The following is an 18,080-nucleotide window of genomic DNA, read 5'->3' as shown; positions in this document are numbered from 1 at the left end:
CTGCCAATCTAACTCCCTGACTTTCTCCTCATAAGAGTTTTCATGGTCTGACGTACTTAACATATTATTCCTTACTTCACAGGACACACTGGTCCAGCCACTTTCCCTTCTATGTGGAAAAGATGAATACTCACCAATATCAGACGGGGACAGGCCTTCTTGATCAGTTGGGCAGGGCCTGTGTAAGTCTAACTGCCTCATGTCACCCTGTTCTTGATAGGTGGCATGCATGAGGTTGGTACCCATTTTTTCACGAGAGGTTGTAAATTACTTACATGAGGCCCCTGTTGGGAAGGGCACCTCACCTTGATCAGTGGGCCTTGTCATATATCCTGATTGGTCAGGGGTCCTCAGGTCCTGTTTATAATTTTCGATTTCCTTGGTGAGGCTCTCAAACCTGTGTCTCCCCTCATTTATTTGCTTTTAGTAGTAAAGAGCTGGCTTTTTAATTCTGACATTAAGGCCTGATTAATCTCATGCACCCAGCTCTGAGCTACCAATCGATCCTTTGTGTGCTGCACCTCCTGCTGAAGTGATTCATTTTCGCTCTGTGAGCCTTGTATGCTGCGTGCTTGTTCAAGGCGCTTTTCCTTCAGGAGACTAATCTTTCTCTTGTTCATCCCTACATTTTGCTGCCGTTAATAGTTCAGCTTCTATTTGCCTCCCTCGCTCTACAAGCTCATTCCTTTCTTCTCTAATTTTGGTTAGTTCCTGAGACCCTGACTGTTTCCTTTCTACCTCTATTTCCAACTGATTTATCCTCTGTAAAAGGACGCTGTTATCCTGATTCAAGAGGTCTTTTTCCTGAGCCAGCTGCGTCCTATGTTTGTGAGTACTTACCTGCTGATGTATCTGATCAAAGTCATTTTGGGAATCAACCTCTTTGATAATTAATTGACTATTTCCAGTTTTCAATTGTTTTATTTCTGATGGGAATGCGAAAATGTCATCCAAAAAGACTGAGCCAGACTGGTCATTTTGCTTGTGTTGCAGTGCACTCAGATTTTCTACACACTCTTTATGTCAATTCTCCAGTGCATAAAACTGGGTTGCATGCTCTGCACTCTCTTGCTGCAGTGTTTTTTAACTCGGCTTTGAGTTGTTGAACAAGATCCTGGGCCTGTGACAGGTCTCCAGCCTGACTCATCCTACTAGGCTCACTATTTTGCCAACGCTCTTCTACTAAAAGCAAATGAAAATATAGCTGAGCAGTTAGCTAAGCCATTTGCATTTGTTCATCACAAGCAGTTGTGGTCATATAAAATGCCTCAAGTGCTTTGTGCAATATCCGAGCCTCAAGCCAAATATCATTGCTTACTGAGGTAACCTCCCGCACAATTCTGGTTTGTCAGTTCCCTATATCGTCCTCAACCCATTCTCCTTTGAGAAATAATGTAGTTAGGAGATGCTCCCTGGCTTCCCCAATGTGTACAGTAGTCATTTTCACAATTGCCTTTTTGCACTTTAATAAAACTTTCTTTATGCAGGGGCAAACTCACCCTGTTCCTTCTTGAGTTCCTCACTGAAATAAATTAATGCACACTCTTAATCTTCTACCTATATACCTCCCTGGAACTCAGGAGTCAAGTCCTAGCAGCACTTTAACAAAACAAAGATGATTTTCGCTCCACCTTAATACAATTGCATCAAAAAGAATAGACTGTCACAATGTACTTGTCATGGGTCAGGAATTGGAAGCTAAATCCCGGCCCGAGCCCCCACTTTATAACGGTTTATTGAGAAGCCATCCTTAACACTGGGAGTTTCTTCCCTTCCCACTCAAGTGGTTATGCAACAAACTATTTAACAGATTCTTTTTTTGTTTTTTTTAGCCCTATCTCAGACACATATTATGCCCCTTGGATCCCTCTCACCTGAGCGAACAATGAGCCAAGAACCAGGCCGGTGTACGGGAAATATATTGGTATTTATTTAAATGAACAGTAATAGAAATTACCACGAACTGTTAAACATCAATTTATCCGTGGCATAACACAGCCAACTTCTCTCACCATAAATAAATCACAAAAGAGAGTTAAAAAGAACACAATCACAATTGTACACTTTCCGCCAATTTCACTTCACATAATAATAACACTGATCAATAATATAATTTCGCCCAAACTTTTGGTTTCAAACAAACACAGGGTGATTTATCGCTTTGTTTTTCAGAACCCCCTCCCCTTACTTTGGTCTATGTTGGGAAGTCAGACACAAAAATGTGAATGCTTTGGGGAATTTTGGGTTTCAGACCCCCTTACTGAAAGGCTTGTGTTGGGGAAGCTGGATTAAAAGGTTGGACTGATTTATGAACAAATACACCCCTCTTCCTTAAAGAAGTCGGGGTCAGCTGGAATACAAGGATTACTCAATTAAATCATGGGCTATAGTTTTCAGCGCAGACTGGGAAGTGAGCTTTGTTCATTTCGAATGTTAATAAAATTCACTGCGTAGTGTTCTGCCAAATGGGGAATTAATTAAATTAATATTTTTGGTTACATAGGCTAAGGATCGACACAGTTTTGCCCCCCTCCTCCTCTCCCACTATAAGAGGAAAGGATTCAAGGCAAGCAGACTACCCCCACCTTTTGGTTTTCCAGGGCTTAGTTCTACTTACATAGCAAGCCTCTGTTTAAGGTTCAGGAAAGCCAGCTGCATATAAGGACACTCTGGAAAGATAAGGCAGGGGTCTGGTCACTCCACTCTCAAAGATGGCTTCCCGATCTCCATCACAGGACCCAGTTAGCTTTGAGGCCTTCGTAGAAATAGATAGCTTCAACCAGATGCACTCTAAGCAATCTACTCTGGTGTCTCCTTACATCTGTCAGATGGTAAGTTTCAGCAGCTTTCCTGGTGGTCTGTCTCTTCTCTCTGTCCTCCTGTCTTTCTCCTTTTTCTGTCTCCCTGGTTTTTGTGTGTCTCTATCCTAGTGCAGTCCCCCTCACATAGCAGAAATGAAATCACCAGTTTTACAATCTTGGGGAAGTACACTGCAATAATCCCTGCCACTAGGATTGGACAGTTACCCCCCTCTCTCCTCCCAGCCTCCAAGTCAGGATTGGTTTAGAGCAACATATGGCAATTGCTATTTGTAATTGCCCCTTTGTTCTCCTTTTAACTTTTTGTCAAAAGCGAATTATGTATTACAACTTCATAACTTTACTAGCAACTGCCATACTAAACATATTTTCTATTTTAGCTGATCGTGGAGAATTAGATAAGCCAACCACCAAATCCGTAGGATGTAGCATGGCCATGTTGCACATTTCTGCATTTCCATTCCATAAAAACCACAACAGTTAAGTTAAATGTTAAAGATATTTGTACTGCGCACCGTCACCAACAGCGTTGGTCCCCAGGCCCTCTGGCGGATCTGCAAACGAGAAGGTGGGATGGGTTAGTAGGGTGAAGAAGGGGTAGGATAGTGAGAGGAGTGGTGTCCTGTTGGCAGCTTCAACTCGGTATACATCGGGTGCTGAGCTTTTGGTGCGAGTATCGGGGGATGTCAGTCCTTGTGTGCTGCTGGTGCGGTTTATGTGTTGTGGCGGTGTGGTGAAGTGCATGCGAATTGCGGTGCGAGAGGTTGTTGTGTTAGTTTGAGTGAGATAAGTATGTAGAAAGTTTAGAGCTTTTTCGGTTAGTGGGTTAAAGCTTTCGGCCAATCGCAGCATGGCTGAATGCCTGGGCCTCTGGATTTCCTACCTGGTGCAGAAAAGGCTAGATTCGAGAGATCCGCACAGTGGGAGGAGAGGCCCACACCCAGCTGAGCATAGCAGCCTGCTTCGACACCCAAGGGGGAATGGAAACTCCGACCTCACTATACATAGTTCACTAAAATGCTACAGTAGACTCAGCTCACCAGAACACAACAGGGAATGTTGTGTTCTGGTTGCTCTAGTGACTATCTCTTGAGATTTCTTATGGGCTGTCGTGGGATGCATTCTGATCGAGTTTTGTTGTTTTGTGGGGGCCGAGGTCAGTCTCTTTATTCATCACCGATAAGCGATGTGGGTGTTCTCTATGGGCGGTCTTCTAGTTACGCAGTGAAGAGCCAGGATTTGGGCAGTTTCCTGAATGCTAGGTGGTTTCTTGTGTTCCGTATATTCTTCGGTAGGTCATTCCAAGTTTTCGGTGCTTGGTGAGAAAACGAGGATCCTCCATGTTTTTTTTTGTTATAGGGTTTCGGTTCTAGGCGTATCTCGTTGCTTGATCTGAGCGTTCTTGTTGGTTGGTGTAGGCGTAGCTTGTCTCTCAGGAATTCTGCGCCTTGGTTGTGTATTGCACTGTGCGTGATGCACATGGATTTGAATTTTATTCGCTGTTTTATTGGTAACCAGTGCAGTATTTTTAGCGCGGGTGTGATGTGTTCTCGCCGTGGTAGTTTGAGAAGGTGTCTGGCCGCTGCATTTTGTATGCGTTGTAGTTTTTTTTTTTAGAAGTCTTTCAGGCATGCCCAGGTATAGGCTGTTGGCATAGTCTATTCTGGACATGACCAGAGCAATGATGGTAAGAGTTTTGTTGGCGAATGACAGGAACGGTAGGATCCTTTTTGCTGCTCGTCGGAGAAAGAAGCATTTCTTGACTAGAGCGTTTACCTGTGGCTCTAGGGTGAGGTTGTCGTCCATCAGGACCCCTAGGTTTTTTACAATCGAGGATGGTGTTGGTGTCGAGCCGAGGTCTTTTAGCCAGGGGATGTAGCTGATGTCTCCACCGGTTTTTGTGACCATCATTATCTCAGTTTTTCCTGGGTTGATTTTGAGGTGGTTTAGGTTCATCCAGTTCAATATAAACTGAAGGCAAAGCTCTAGTGTTGTGTTTTCATCTCGGGTGTCTTATATGTTGAAGATTATTAGTGTGTTGTGGGCATAGTTGTAGCAGGTGAGGCCATGTCCTTTGATGATTTTGATTAATAGATATAGGTAGATGTTTAATAGGGAGAAGGATGAGCCTTGTAGTACTCCGCATTTGGAGTCTGTTGGGTTGGATTTAAAAGGTTTCATCCATACAGTTTCCATTCTGTTTGTTAGGAAGGATTTGATCCATAGTAGGGCGGTGTCTGTTATTCCCAATCCTTCTAGTCTCGTTATGAGGATGTCATGGTTGACAGTGTCGAATGCTGTGGATAGGTCAAGAAGTATCAGGGCGGTGCTGTAGTCTGAGTCTGCGTTTGGTTTTAGGTCATCCCATATTGAGAGGGGAGCTGATTCTGTTCCTCTCATTGGTCTGAATCCAACTTGTGCCTGGTCTAGTAGGTAGTGTTCTTCTATGACTTCTTGGGTTGTCTTGTAGACGTACGTTTCTAGCTGTTTGGCTAAGTACGGGATATTATAGATGGGTCTGTAGTTTGATAAGTCCTCTACGTTTCCTGTTGTGTCTTTGAGTAGCGGCCTGATGTATGCCGATTTGAAGGCCGGTGTTACTTTACCTGTTGAGATTGAAAGGTTGAGGACATTCCTGTGGTATTCCATGGGAGTTCCTTGTTTGAGGATTGATTTGTATATGTCCGAGGGGCAAGAGTCTTCCGGAGAGCCTAATTTGTTGCTTTGGTTTACCAGTTCGACGAAAGTCTCCACTGATATTTCAGGGAAGCTTCATAGTTTGTTCGTGTGTTTCTCATGTGGGCGTGTGGGGTCCATGGTGTGATCGAGTGGTCTGCTTTGTATGGTTTATTGGATAGTAGTGATCTTATTTTTGAAGTGTTCTCCTCGATGGGGTTGGTGTGTTGTTGCAACCTGGTAGGTTTTTTATTTCGTTTATGATTTAGAAGAGGTTTTTGTGGGTGTTTGGTGCTTTGAAGATTTGGTTGTCGTTGTGTTTCCTCTTCGCTTTTTTGAATTTCCTTTTTGTACGAGCGGATATGTTGTAGAAATTTTCCTTTGTTCGCAGAGTGGTTGTTGATCCTCCATTCTGATTCTAGTTTTCGTTTTTTTCTTTTCATGGCGCTGAGTAGAGAGGTGAACCATTTTGCCATGTTTTTTTTCTGTGTTGGCGTGAAGTGTTTTTCTTTGGCGATGTCGTCTAGAGTTGTTATGATCCATGTGTGGAGTATGGCTACTTTTTTGTCCAGGTCTGCTTCTTCGATAATTGATGCTTGTGGTTTTCTAAGTTCCAGGAGTTCAGTTACGTGGGAATTGTTTATGGTTCTCCAATTTCTTTTCATGGTGGCTGGCGGTTTGTCTTGTTGCTTGTTTAATGAAATGGCCATTGTGATTATGAATGGGATGATGAGGTGGTCACTCCAGAGTATTTGAATTGGGGGTGCCATGGTAATGAGTTTGCAATTGGCGAACATTGCATCAAGTGTATGGCCTGCTGAGTGAGTTGCTCCTTTGACTAGTTGTAGATTCATTGCTGCTAGTTGGGTGGTTAAGGATTTTTGTATGGTTGTGGTTTCTTTATCGAACCAGGTGTTGAAATCTCAGAGGATGATCAATGATTGTGCTTGATGGCTAGGATGATGATTTCTTCCGTGAAAGTGTCTACAAAGGTTGCATCGTAGTTTGGTGGTCTGTATATCAGTATGAATTTCAGGTTTGTTTTGGGGTTTACTGATAGACGCAGTATTAAGGATTGGCATTTATCTGTGTTTAATGGGTCTTCCAGTTTGATAGCCAGTTGGTCCTTGTGTATGATTGCTAGTCTCCCCCCCCTCTCCTCTTTTGTTTTTCCTGTTTGCTTGGATACATTTGGAGTTTTCAGGCAGGCAGTTGTTAAGGGTGATCTTGTAGTTGTCATCTAGCCATGTTTCAGTTACGGATAGGATGTCGATGCCTCCGTCTGATAAGAGGTTGTATATTTCGGTTGAGTGTTTGGACATGGACCTTGCATTTATTAAATTACAGTGGATTCTCTTGGTGTGGTTATGTTTGGTAGTTTCTTGTTCCGGTTTATGATTGTCCGGTCGTGGTGTCCCTTTTGTGATGTTGGTTGGATGAAGAACAGCGACGGCTGCTTCTTCATCGAAGAGGTTCACTAGGTTGGTAGTGGGACTGTTTAATCGTGGCGCTTCTCCAGTGATGGCGATTGGTTGAATGTCATTGATGGCTTCTTCTTCATTGAATCGATCTGTTAGGTTGATGGTAGGGTTGTTGGTTACCAAGGCTTTGTCGTGTTGTCTGGTATGTGGTGGGTATCGATGGTGCCCTTCTGTTCTTGTGATGTATGGGTTGAGGGGGTAGGTATCATTCAACTCTCTTTTTGGGGATCCCGTCTTTTTTCCGGGTGTTTTGGGGGATTGTGTGCGTCCACATTCCAGTGTTGTGGGGGTATCGAAGCTCCGTAGTTGTTGCGAGGTAGGGTGTAAGATTAAGAATTTTTCTCTTACAAAGTTTGTTCTGGTGGTAACCGTGTTTGGCGGGGTGTTTCCTGCATTTGAGGCTGCTTCTGCTGGGTGCCTTTGGTATTGTGTGTTTGCTGCCATTGTTGCACGATCTTCTCTTTCTCGACGTCGCAGCATTTTGGTTAACGGTGCAGAGGTAGTAGGGTAATGGTCCTCTGATGTATTGTACGCGCACAGTACTGATGTTTCTCTTTAGTCTTGATGTGCTTGGATGATGTCTGGGTCAGTCTGCCCTTCCTGTCAATGGGATGGGATTGTTTCCTATGGGTGCACTGTCGGGGCCTTAGGTACTAAGCCTACGCCTAACAGGTCAGTTAAGTACAATATTCACCACAGCCAGATTTGAGATTCCTGCACAGTGGGAGAGAGGCTCACGCCCAACAGGTCAGTTGAGCGGAATCCCAAACACAGCCAGACTGGAGATTCCTGTATGGTGGGAGAGAGGCCTACGCCTAACGGGTCAGTTGAGCAAAATACTAAACCCAGCTAGACTTGGGTGTCAGTAGCATTGGAGCAGTTGTGTGCGATATTAACAACACAGCTTGATTGGAGATTCCTGTATAGTGGGAGAGAAGCCTACGCCTAACAGGTCCGTTGAGCGTAGTACTAAACACAGCCAGATTTGGGATTCATGTATAGTGGGAGAGAGGCCTACGCCTAACAGGTCAGTTGAGCATAATACTAAACACAGCTAGACTTAAGTGTCACTAGAGTTGGAGCAGTTGTGTACGATATTAAAAAACATAGCTAGATTTGAGATTCCTATACAGTGGTAGAGAGGCCCACGCCTAACAGGTCAGTTGAGCACTGTACTAAACACAGCTAGATTTTGTCTGTCTTGATGGTGTGGGAGCGAGGGAGGCAATGGGGAAGAATCACACTGTTCATAACGGTTAGCTTAAGTGGCTAGGATTCTAGGGTAGAGTATTGGCTCCACCCCTAACCCAGGCCACTCCTACCTTACTGGTCCTTGTAGTTGATGGTTGATGGCTGGCCACTGGCTTCCCCACTGACACCCACCGACACCATCTGGAGCCGCCTCTGTTGGAGCCGCCCTTTGCTGTGGGGCTGCCGGGCAGAGGGCTGCCCTGGGAGGGTCAGTTATGACCAGAATAATATTATGATCATTACCAATTATGAATATGTAAGTTATTAAGCATATCCCTAATTTCATTTTCCACCTGCTCACCAACTCTCCCATTTGGAACATGTTCAGAACAGCCAGAAACTTAGTCTAACTGGCCATTACAGTTCCCAGAGTCACAGGTAGATGCATTTTATATCCCCAAATCGCCTATAAATTGCATAAAAAATTGTACTAAAATGCAATCAATCCTCATTATGGTTGCGGAGAAAAAGGCATAAATTATCAGTCCTTATAAATTAATTGTGAATGTTCATGTGGGACAAATGGCAGTTTCTGCCTTCCAGCCATTTGTTTTCACTGGTCAGCCTGTACCTCAATCAGTCTCCTTTGTGTTGGAAGCTTGCTCTTTGAAGTGGGTGCCCCCATTTTCACACATATAAGTCGTGCTCCAGCCAACGGTGACTTTTCTTGAAGTCCCTACTTTCAGAGTCAGCAGGCCTGGAGAATACTGAATTTCAAAGCCTTTACCAGCACATTTTTATTGTGGGTGGTCATTAGATGGGAGATGGGAAATCCAGACTGGAAGTGGGAGTTTTCCTTTGTGAAGTTTTGCCCACAGCCAGAAACAGGGTCTGCTTTGGGATGACATTTTCCATGAAGACAAAGTGGCTCTTCAAATGTCACTGGAGTTGTGTAGGTGAAACATAATATACATTGATTTTGTCAACCCACACATCGTGTTTTGTTTTCCTGACGTTGTTCTGTGAGCAGTGATATTTTTTTCACTTTTGTTTTTATTTGCACACACATGTGCAGACTGTTGTTGTTTTCAATGTTTAAAAATCTTGTTTTCCATGTGACGGGGATCTTTGATTCCTCCTTCTTTTGTAACGCTGTTTGTCTATTGGTAATGACAGGTAGGCCCCTTCCCATATGGCTCTTTAACTTTACTTGAAAAACAAAAACAAAGCCAGTCCGATTGTATTTAACATATTGCTATTCATGTGAAAGGGACTTCTGTTTGGGGGCTTTTAAATGCACCCCACAATATATATGTATATAGCTGACCAACCACGTATTTGCATACATTTCACTGCTACACCCCTTTGTAGTTCATTCAATATGTACATTTCTGCAATCGATAAGAACATGTTCTGATGCCGTTTTTGTAAGGCAATGGGCTTTGTCTACTTTCAGTGTAATGTCCAAGTGTTTATATTTCCTCTCAGGTGTAAAGTTCTGGTGTTATTTTAGGGAACGTGTTTTGGGGGGCAAAAATCCTTTTTTGAAAGGGGGAAGCTGACTAAATGTGTGCATGTTCGTTTAAAGAAAACTTTAAAGGGAGGTTATGTTGGAAGTGATCTTTAAGGCAACATCCTGTGCGGACCCGGCAGAACGAAGCCTTGTATTTGTCAATGTGTCGATAGATGGATTTATTAGGGGAATCTATATATGGGATAAAGTACCCCTACCTATTTTGTAAGGATATTTCAAGTCACCGAGTAGTTCTGTGACCAAACATAGGAAAAACACCAAAGACAGTGTTCCTTTATAAAGTCACGGAGCTCCATGGTGAGCTGCATTATCCTTTTTACCTAAGGTAGGGGGCAATGTATTCCTTATAATACATGGCCTCTTGCTTAACCCAATGTAAGAGCTATTCTAGTTTTTATAATTACCATTTGGATTAAAAACGTATTTGCAGCGTGTAATCTTTTTTTCTTAAATTGCTTAAGCACTTTAATCAAATGCATCTGGCAACCATTTTGTGGTTTAAAATAAACAATTACGTGCAGATAGGTTTTTGCTCTCCTATGTTAAACCCCACCACTATACAAAGGAAGAACACTACCATAAACAGTCCTGTATCAAATAATGGTGCGTAAAGAGCAAAGAAAGACATTTTAAAAGAAAGGAATTTGAAAAGATAGTCACAACTGTTGTTAAGTGTTGCGGTGACAGCTGAAATTCTGCTCTGTGCTTGTCAAGCTGCAGGTATTGTGACATCTCAACTGCACTGTAAAAACTGATTACAGAGCAGTTGTGATGTCATTATATTTTTACTGGGCAGTTGTGATGCCCCAACTAGCCTGCAATAAAATCATTATTTATAGGCATTTATACAGATATTGCGGGCTGCCATGTATTATATATTGGATAAAGTACCCCACTGTACGTTATAAGGCTATTGCAAGTCCCCGAGTAGTGAGGCCGAAGGCCTTTATAAGGTCACAGAACTCCAAGGTGACCTGCAATGTCATTTTTGTGTTTGGTAGGGGGTATTTTTTTGCTATTCCCTGTCGCTTGCATAATAAATATAATGTAAAAGATTTTCCCTTTGCTGATCCATATAATCAATATAGCATATATTTGGATTTTAAAAAGCAAACATTGCAGCTCCTAATTGTTGCAGAAAAATAGTTCTGCAGTTTAATAAAATGAATTGAAAAAAGTGTTCATGTTGTGCTTTAAAATAAATAATAACGTGCAGATTCTTGTTCAGAGGTGTTAAAACTCCAGCAATGCAAACATGAATCATTCTACCATAAATGAGTTCCTTGTCAATTAATAGCTGTAAAGTGACTCGGAAAACAATTCTGCAAGCAAGGAATTTGAAAAGCTTTTCACTGCATTAATTAAGCGCTGCAATGGCAGCTGAAGTTCTGCTCTGTGCTTGCTGAGCAGCAAGTATTGTGACATCTGATTTGCACTGTAATAACTGATTACAGAGCAGTTGCAATGTCACTGTATGGTCCTTGTAATGTCACAACTAGCCCATTATGTCCAGGTTTTTAACAGATGTTGCAGGCTGCCATGTTCTTAACGTTTAGTACATGGCAGCCTACACTATCCGAATAAACCCCTGGAAATAATTCTTACTACAGACTAGTTGTGGCATCACAACTGACCTGTAATAAGAAAATGACATCACAACTGTGCAGTGATCCGTTATCAGGCTTCAATTGTAACATCACAATGCCTGGAGCTTGAGCCAGTGGATAAAATTCCAGCTGTCACTGCAGCACTTAAAGCTGTGGGAAGCTTTTCAAATGCCTTGCTTGCAGAATTGTTTTCTGTGTCACTTTCCAGCCATGAGTTTAATTTGTGCACTGCTAGAGTTTAACGCATCTGAGCAAGAATCAGCATGTTATTACTTATTATAAAGCACAAAATGAAAACATTTTATTAAACTGCTGGAACTATTTTTCTGCAACAAAGGAGCTGCATTTTTGCTTTTGTAAATTCAAACAGGTTCTATGTTGATTATATGGCTCAGCAAAAGGAAAATCTCTTACACTATATTATGGAAAAGAGGAGTTATTAAGGGGGATGACAGTGTGTGGCCTTGCATTGTAATTATTATTATTATTGGTTATTTATAACGCGCTTAATACCCAGAGGTTTCTAGGCGCTGACCCTAGGATCGAACCTGTGTTGCTCCGCATGGCCTTGCTTCCAAGGCGAGCACGTTGCAGATATATAGTACACCCTACTTACGAAGGATATTGCAAGGTACCTTGGAGTTCTGTGAACTTATAAAGGAACTAGCCCTTTGGCCTCACTACTCAGGGACTTGCAATATCCTTATAGCGTGCTTTGAGGGTACTTCATTCCCATATATTTTCATTTAAGCTGCTCCCATATATTTTCATTTAAGCTGCTCGAGCCCCCTTCACTGGGAAGAAGAAACATCTGTCCATTTGCACGTACTTGTGTTGTGCAATTAACCTTAACGTGATGTTGAAACATGGGGCGTGTATTGGGGAACTGTGGGCACGTGCGGTTGGGGTGTCTCCTGTGGAATAATATGGGTCGATGGCCCTCAGAAAATGAGTTGCACACACAGCCTCGTGTACACGGCCTGTGCTGGCTACTCGGTTTTGTGCACACCCGGCCTGTGCTGGCGTATCGATATTGCTTATTTGGTTTAGTCGAGTAAAAAGTCGTGCTTCTGTTTTGGATTTCAGAGATATACTGAAACATACGGGCGGGCTGCTGTGAAGATTTTTTTTGTACCTAATTTTCAGATATTTACTGAAACATAGCGTTATGGTGATCTGAAGGGGGCCAGAGGTTTATACGGCAGCTCGCAGTAGGCACCACCCCTGTGTGTATGGAGAGGGGCATTGTACTGTGTGCATTGGTCTGTTGTGGATGGGGGGGGCACAGACAGGGTAGCTTACTGAATTGGACTTCGCGCGACAGTGTCGATAAAACGTGCATACCTTAAATGGATTATTGCAATCCCTGATGTAAACACGCATAGCATAATGCATTTGCAAATAAAAGTCCCGGTTGTCTAATGGGTCTTCCACTCAGCACGGCCATGTTGAGAAGTGAACTTTATTAGGGCAGCTTTACATGCCTACAGGGATTGGAAAGGGTCACTTTCCAGGTGGCGCGATTAAAGATGCCGAAAGTAGGTCGAGTTAAACTTTAGGGAGACTTGGGCAGAAGTGTATGTTGAAGCCCCCCACATCCGTTTTATAGGTGTCTTTTCCCCCCTAATCACAGCAGAAATCTCGGTGAATTTTGTTAATACTCTTAACCCTACATTGCATTTAGCCCTCTTTTGAATTTGGATTGAAGCAGAAAAGGTTATTGCCATCAAAGGGCTCTAGGTTAGCCTCTATTCTGCCCGTGAGGTCCTAAACGGGAAATCCTTTATTAAACCAATAGCTGACTAGCCGAGTATCCGACTGGGAGCGGTTATGCATCATGGACTGAATAGGACCTGTTCCTAACGATGCATTACATTTTGATTGTCATCTTTTGATTGCTAACCGATTTGGGGCTATATCTGTTCCCCTCTTGATATGATTAATTGAATTTTGGGTTATTCCTTTTCGGATGATGAAGTTATGTATGTTTTTTTCTTCTTTCCTTATTCTATTTTTTAGTATATATGTATTTTATTTTGTTATGCCTGATTGATATGATTGCTAGATCGAATGTGTAAAGTTGTATGTTTATAAAACTGTATCACATTAAATAAATAAATTCGTATGTTTAAGCCCCCCAGCCCTTTTTACAGGTGTCTTTTCCACCCTTTGGGTGTGTAATGCTTGCTTGCTTGCTTGCTTGGCCTTCTGGCGCCCTTCTCACAGCCGGGAAAGGGCGCCCAGGGTGGCTCTCTTGGCCTTGTCCTGCGTGTGCCTTGTCTCTGACCCTTTCTTCTTGTCCCCTTAGACTGGCAGAAGACGGAGGCCCAGAAGAGGAGGGAGCAGCTCTTGCTGGATGAGCTGGTGATCCTGGTCAATAAACGCGACGCTCTGGTCCGAGACTTGGACGCTCAGGAGAAACAGTAAGCGGCTGCTTTCCACACACCCACTGGCTTGCCTGGCACGGCTCGCTCGTAGGGCGCAGTTCCAGCGGCTTTCCCACTTTTGGGCTATGTGGTCCGCCTGGATTAAGAAGATAATATATATGTGCGTGTCTTGGCTTCCAGGAGAATTCACAGAGTGGTCCTTAGCTCGGTGCTTGTACGGCTCTCTGCAGCACCCTTAATGCTGTGCCCCGCACCGCCACTTCAACGAAGAAGGGGGGGGGGCTGTGTCTGGACACTGTCCATCTCTTAGACTTCTTCCAGCGCCCGGGTCTTAAGGTGTCCATGTTGTAACCAGTACCCAGTGCTGCCCGCTGCGCCTCTTGCACCGCTGCCTACCTCTCAACGCATGTGCCCCTTTAGCCAGTTTCCAACCCTGTGCGCAAGCTCGCAAGGCTTTCCCCGGCAGTCGGCGCTGTGCCCCTCTATCTGCCACCCCCCACCCCCCCGTGCGCCAGCTCGCAAGGCTTGCTTTCCCCAGCAGTCAGCGCTGTGCCCCTGTAGCTGCCCACCCCTGAGCTCGCAATGCTTTCCCCAGCAGTCAGCGCTGTGCCCCTGTAGCTGCCCACCCCTGATCTCGCAAGGCTTTCCCCAGCAGTCAGCGCTGTGCCCCTGTAGCAGCCCACCCCTGAGCTCGCAATCCTTTCCCCAGCAGTCAGCGCTGTGCCCCATAGCTGCCCACCCCTGATCTCGCAAGGCTTTCCCCAGCAGACAGCGCTGTGCCCCTTTAGCTGCCCACCCCTGAGCTCGCAAGGCTTTCACCAGCAGACAGCGCTGTGCTCCTTTAGCTGCCCACCCCTGACCCCGAGCTCGCAATGCTTTCCCCAGCAGTCAGCGCTGTGCCCCTGTAGCAGCCCACCCCTGAGCTCGCAATGCTTTCCCCAGCAGTCACTGCTGTGCCCCTGTAGCAGCCCACCCCTGAGCTCGCAATGCTTTCCCCAGCAGTCAGCGCTGTGCCCCTATAGCTGCCCACCCCTGATCTCGCAAGGCTTTCCCCAGCAGACAGCGCTGTGCCCCTTTAGCTGCCCACCCCTGACCCCGAGCTCGCAATGCGTTCCCCAGCAGACAGCGCTGTGCCCCTTTAGCTGCCCACCCCTGACCCCGAGCTCGCAATGCTTTCCCCAGCAGACAGCGCTGTGCCCCTTTAGCTGCCCACCCCTGAGCTCGCAAGGCTTTCCCTAGAATGTGAATGTCCGTTGGGGTGGGGGGGGGGCTGAGGTAACCTGCGCGGGTGTGAGTAACGGCATTTCCCTTTGCGTTGACCCTCAGGGCCGAGGAGGAGGATGAACACTTGGAGAGGACCCTTGAGCAGAATAAAGGCAAGATGTCCAAGAAGGAGGAGAAGTGTAGCATCCAGTGACGCGGCCGCGACTCCCCCGCAACAATCTGCGCTTTTTACATGTGTTCGCTCCATTTTTACATTAAATGTATTTTACTTTCCTTTTATGTTGGCGTTGCATATACTTTTAACTCGACGTGTGTGGGGATCTCGGTTTACCGCTTCTTTCCCACAGAAGAAATAAGTGGGGCAGGTTTGCACATAAACAGTGACTGATAAAAACGGGTCCTTATTTTGCCTGCACGGGCCATTTGCTTTGTTTACTTACTTATTACGTTAATCTTAAATCGGGGCCGACGACCTATTTGTGTAGTTGGGCGCATTGCAGAGATGGACGCACTGGGAAGGAAGGCAAAGAAAAGAGATTTCTAGTAAATGGCGAATCCTGAAGTCCTGCCACGTGCCCTCCTGTGCAATGGAACTCTGGGCGCTGGCTGTGTGTGTGCAGCGCCTCCCTCTATAGGCTCCTTTGCCCATTGTAATTATGAGATCAAATCAGACTGTGTCTGTTGTACTCGATGACTTGTACTTTGAACGCCTCGGCTTTTATATGGCGCTGTGTGTGTGTTTGTGTGTGTGTGTGTGCGCGCGCGTGTGTCTGAAGTTGGGTCTTGGGGCTGCATCCGTTTACAGAATCACGCCATCATCGGGCCATATTTGTGGGGGTCCTTATTTATTGCACCCTTCTCTCCCCTCACATCCCAACGCACCCCTGCATCAGAGGGGCATTCGCTCGAGAATGTTGTTAATATTTATTTCTGTATGCCCATGAAAAAAGTCTTACAATCGTGTGTACATCCCCTCCGAGGTCCCCCTTCTTGCATTTGCAACTTGTCATTTTTTGTGCAAACGGTTATGTTTATTTATTACAATACTGTCCTATATATAAATATATATACACACAGACATTTTCAATAAAAGCCGATTTTTTTATTACCATAAATGTGGGTGTTTTTTGTGAAAAATATACTGATGTCGTTAATTGAATTTGAAAATGAGAAGAAGAGCGTGATGGGGCTTCTGGAGGGCGGTGCATGGATCGCTTTCCTGAGACTTGAACACTGTATGATTGTGTGGAGGGAGACGTCCCACGGTGTGCAAGAGGGAATATCGCTCATTTGGGGCCGGACTGTATGTGTTTTTTGTTTCCCTACAGCTAAGAACTCTTGTACATGATATAGGCCGCTTCTTTGTGTGCAAACGTTTCATTCCCGAGGCCTTGCTTCTGTTAATCACGCACTTGCGTACACTCGAAGTGTTTTCCCAAAGTACCCTACCCGGTGAGTCGAGCAGGCGGGTCCTGCAACCCGTGAGCAGTAAGTGGCACTTATTTTCTCATGTTCTGTCTTGTTTTTAATATGTTAATGTGTGTGTTCTTTTCCGGCCATGTGCCGGGGCCCTACTTTTGGTTGGGGTTCTCTTCGTTCCTGGCTGTGGAAGTTCTGTGTACTTTGCCGGCGGAGTGCAAAAGCCAAAGGATGCTTGCCTTCCCCCTGAGCGGGCATCGGAGTGAAGGCAGGGTGCCCGTCGGACAATGCCCTTCCCCTTCAGGTGCCTAAAACAAAGGGGCTCTGTGGCAGTCTTGGCGGTGCACCCGGAGGCGAGGGTGGTGTACTCCCGCGCCTGCCTGTTTATGGAGCCTTGCTTGGGGGCCAGGTAAACGAGGTCCGCGAGGCCACCCCACACACTTGGGAGGTGCGGACGCGATGACCGCCGGGGACCGTGCAGCGCCGAGAGGGGCGCGCTGGGATGGGCGGCACTCTACTGGAGGGAGGCTGCAGTAGATGGTCACCTGCTGCAACCCCGCTTGAAATAATCCCTTTAAAATGATAACGGGGCAGCGCGTCCGCCCCTCCCAACCCCTTGTTGCTTTTTCATTTGCGCCTAATGGAAATCATTTGTGAAGTTGCTTTTATGCTAAGTGAACGGAGTCTCTCTCTCTCTCTCTCTCTCTCTCTCTCTCTCTCTCTCTCTCTCTCTCTCTCGGGAATTATTAATTATTAGCAACGGTGTTTCTTTTACGAGGAGTGACATGTGTCTCCTTCTCCCTATCCCACGGGCAGTTTGAGGTGAGATTGTGCAAAGACGCCTCTGCCTTAGCGACCCCGCCTTTTCCTAACATCTAGGGTTAATGGGATTTGGACATTCCCGCGAACGTGTGTTCATTTGGACATCTGTTTACGTTTGTAGTGGCCTTTGCTGTGGATTTAGTTTTCTATGAGGGGCTGACACCGGCCACTGCTGACTCGTCAGTGCAGCTCCCAGTGGAATTTCCCACTAAGGGAAGAAATCCGCTTTGACAGCTGACAGCCGGTGTTGGGGTTCTCAAGGCGTACGCGTTAGTGCGCGGGGGCACTGGTGCGCTTGATTTCCAAGTGTGCGCTTTTATGAGCTGTGCCCGGGACTTTACTACAGGGAGCGGCGCTTTCGGGAGAGCTGGAAACGCCACCCTTCCACAAAGACCTGGAAAGTGCCCTTCAAACAAAATGCAATTGAAGGGGAAAAAAATCAGAAGGTGCAGTGTTGCTGTTCTGTGGCCCCTGTGGTTAAAAGGGGTGGTGATGAGCAGGCGCACGCGCGAGCGCGCACACGCACTCCCTCACCCCTCCTAGGCCAGAGGCCCTCTATTTACATGAAATATAGACTGGCGCCACTGAGCAAAGCAACGCGTCCCTGGAATATAAACTGCCAATAGAAAACAATCCTCGCCGATGAGCCGAACACCTCCCTCCCTAATAATAGCCACTAGCCTCGCCCTCCCTTCCAGCGGGACCGGTGCGCAGCCGAGCAGTCTCTCGGCAGGGGGGTGAGGGGCGCGCTGTACCCCCCTCGCCTCCACTTTACTGTAGGGGGGATGGATACACGTGCGCTGCCACCAGCCCCGTGCGAGCTGGCACCGAGTGCTGCCTGCTTCCGAATCTCAGTGGGAGGTTTGCTAAGATAATTTAGAAACAAAACGGAAGGTGTAAAACGCATCAGAATAAGTACA

At 45.6% G+C, this 18,080-nt stretch overlaps 1 protein-coding gene across 5 annotated transcripts in view; it reads left to right on the top strand.

The window, feature by feature from the left end:
* The window catches only part of EHBP1 (EH domain binding protein 1), a 2,510,899-nt gene extending 2,494,865 nt beyond the window's left edge, over positions 1-16,034 (top strand). For all 5 annotated transcript variants that reach the window (XM_069608212.1, XM_069608214.1, XM_069608215.1 and 2 more), the window contains 2 exons: positions 13,617-13,731; positions 15,022-16,034. In XM_069608212.1, the coding sequence (XP_069464313.1) occupies positions 13,617-13,731; positions 15,022-15,112 (206 nt within the window). In that variant the 3' untranslated portion in view covers positions 15,113-16,034. The remainder of the gene's footprint in view (positions 1-13,616; positions 13,732-15,021) is intronic.
* The last annotated feature ends 2,046 nt before the right edge of the window (positions 16,035-18,080 follow it).

The sequence above is a fragment of the Ambystoma mexicanum genome, chromosome 4q (genome assembly GCF_040938575.1).
Source record: "Ambystoma mexicanum isolate Mex_15411 chromosome 4q, UKY_AmexF1_1, whole genome shotgun sequence".
Lineage (NCBI taxonomy): Eukaryota > Metazoa > Chordata > Amphibia > Caudata > Ambystomatidae > Ambystoma > Ambystoma mexicanum.
This window is presented reverse-complemented; position numbering and strand designations above follow the sequence as displayed.